The 1912-nt window shown below is 71.2% G+C and overlaps 1 protein-coding gene across 1 annotated transcript in view; it reads left to right on the top strand.

Moving 5' to 3' along the window:
* Nucleotides 1–445: 445 nt before the first annotated feature.
* The window catches only part of NECTIN2 (nectin cell adhesion molecule 2), a 9791-nt gene continuing 8324 nt past the window's right edge, over nucleotides 446–1912 (top strand). Inside the window, exon 1 of the mRNA XM_074306989.1 lies at nucleotides 446–705. Coding sequence (XP_074163090.1) covers nucleotides 654–705 — 52 coding nt within the window. The 5' untranslated portion in view covers nucleotides 446–653. The remainder of the gene's footprint in view (nucleotides 706–1912) is intronic.

The following is a 1912-nucleotide window of genomic DNA, read 5'->3' as shown; positions in this document are numbered from 1 at the left end:
TTGCATGGACTTTGAAGTAAAAAGCTATTATTTGGGGGAAAGGGGGGGTACACCGAGAAATGTTCTTGAGACACCCATTTGACGGAGAGATAGACTGAGGGACCAGCCCACAAAGATAGACAAAGAGGGAGGCGGGGCTGCCCAGATTGAGGCTAGAGATGAAAACAGCCATCCATAGAGACGCCGAGACCGAAGATCTAGCTGGAGAACACCGGACTGAAGACGTGGGGGCTGCAGTGGGGGGCCGGGAGGAGAGGGCACGGACCCCGGAAAGGAGGCCGGCGGGAGGGGCGGGGCTGGGGCCTGCGTCGCCCGAGAGGGGAAACCTGGCTGCGGGGGCGGGGCCGCGGAGGGGTGTGGTCCGGGAGGGAAAGGCCCTGGGGGCGGGGCTAGTGTGCTGGGAGCTTCGGGGATGAGCGGCTCCGAGGGCTCGGCTAGGCTGGGGGTGGGGAGAAGGGTCCCCTCCTCCGGTGACGTCAGAGAAGCGGCTAGGTGTCAGCTGCCGGAGCTGCCCCTACTGGAGCCGAGGCTCCGGAGCGGAGCGAGAGCGGGCCCCGCAGCTGGAAGGGAGTAGCCCGGGGAACCGGACCCACGAGCTCGCGGACACGGTCACACAGCCCTCCCTGGCCCGGGCCCAGCGCCCCGGGCCGCCCATGGCCCGGCCCACCGCCCTCCCGCTGCTACTGCTGTTGTTCCTGGAGACCGGTAAGGACCCGGGCCGCGGTCCCCCGGAGACCCCGGCCCCTCGCCGCGGCCGCTCCTCCCTCCTCACGCTGGGGGCCCGGGGCGCTCTCCTCCCCTCCCCTCCCCCGCCCCGCCCGTCCGCCGCGGCTCTCGCGCTCTCCCAGACTCTCCCGGAGATCCGAGGAGCCCCCCACCCCGGCGTCCCTCCTCCCTCTCTCCTCGCTTCCCGTGATCCTCGTTCCCTCTCCTTCGGGGGATCCGGGCGGCCGCTTCCCCCCGACCAAGTCGGGTCCTTCCGACCCCACCCCCCGCAGAATCCTTGAGGACTCCTGCTCCTCCGGCGGCCGCCCCCTCCCCTCGTTCCTCCCCCTCCCCCTCCGTCGCGGAGTCCGGCTCCCTCCTCCCTTCGCGTTTCTCCGGCGTTCGAGCTCGAACTCGGCCGCCCTTTCCTCGAGCGATGTCGGAGGGGCGACCCCACGCTGGGGCCTGAGCCCCCAGCTCTCCCCCCCTTTCCTTCCCCGTCTTTTCCCCATCCTGGCGAGGAAAGGGTTAATCCGATTGGGGTCTGCTTCGCCGCGCCCCCGCCCCCCGCGCATTCCCTGGAATGTGGGGAATGTGGGCCTGGGGGAGGGGCGAGGCGGAGACCCCGGCGGGCGCCCCCTCCCCACCTCGGCGCCGGCTGGACCTTCGCGTTCCTAGAAGGCCGGGCTGTCGGACTGGAGTGCCGAAGTCCCGGGCTGGCGGGGGGAGGGGGGCACCCGGCTTCCGTCGAAGGGGGCAGCGGCCCGCGTCGCGGAGGGTTGGAAACTGCTGGGGAGCCGCGGGGGAAGCCTCGGGCGAGCCCGGGAAGGGCCGGACTGTGGCCATTCATTTCCAGCGCAACTTTCTGGGTTTCACTTTCTGGGAGAGCCGGCCCGACCGCCCCCTCCCCCACCCTCCCTCCGGGTCCAGCCCCGGGCCATTCCGAGTCCCTGCTCGGGGGCATGGGGCCCTCCTCTCCCGGCCTCCCCTCCGGCCCGCTCGGCCTTCTTTGTCCTCGAGAGAGCCTGGGGGAGAAGAGTCTGGGGCGGGCTCTCTCCTCTGCCCCTCCCCCTCCCCACTCCCGAGACCCGGGCGGAGGGGGAGGGGCCGCGGTGGCTCGGCAGGTAGAGCCGCGGCTCGGGTCCCTCCCCCCTCAGGTGACCGGCCTGGGTGGGGGAGGGCTGGCCCCACACTGAATCCCTGGGAA

The sequence above is a fragment of the Sminthopsis crassicaudata genome, chromosome 3 (assembly GCF_048593235.1).
Source record: "Sminthopsis crassicaudata isolate SCR6 chromosome 3, ASM4859323v1, whole genome shotgun sequence".
NCBI classification, from domain to species: Eukaryota; Metazoa; Chordata; class Mammalia; order Dasyuromorphia; family Dasyuridae; genus Sminthopsis; species Sminthopsis crassicaudata.
Note: the sequence above shows the minus strand (reverse complement) of the source record. Positions and strands in the feature narration are given on the sequence as shown.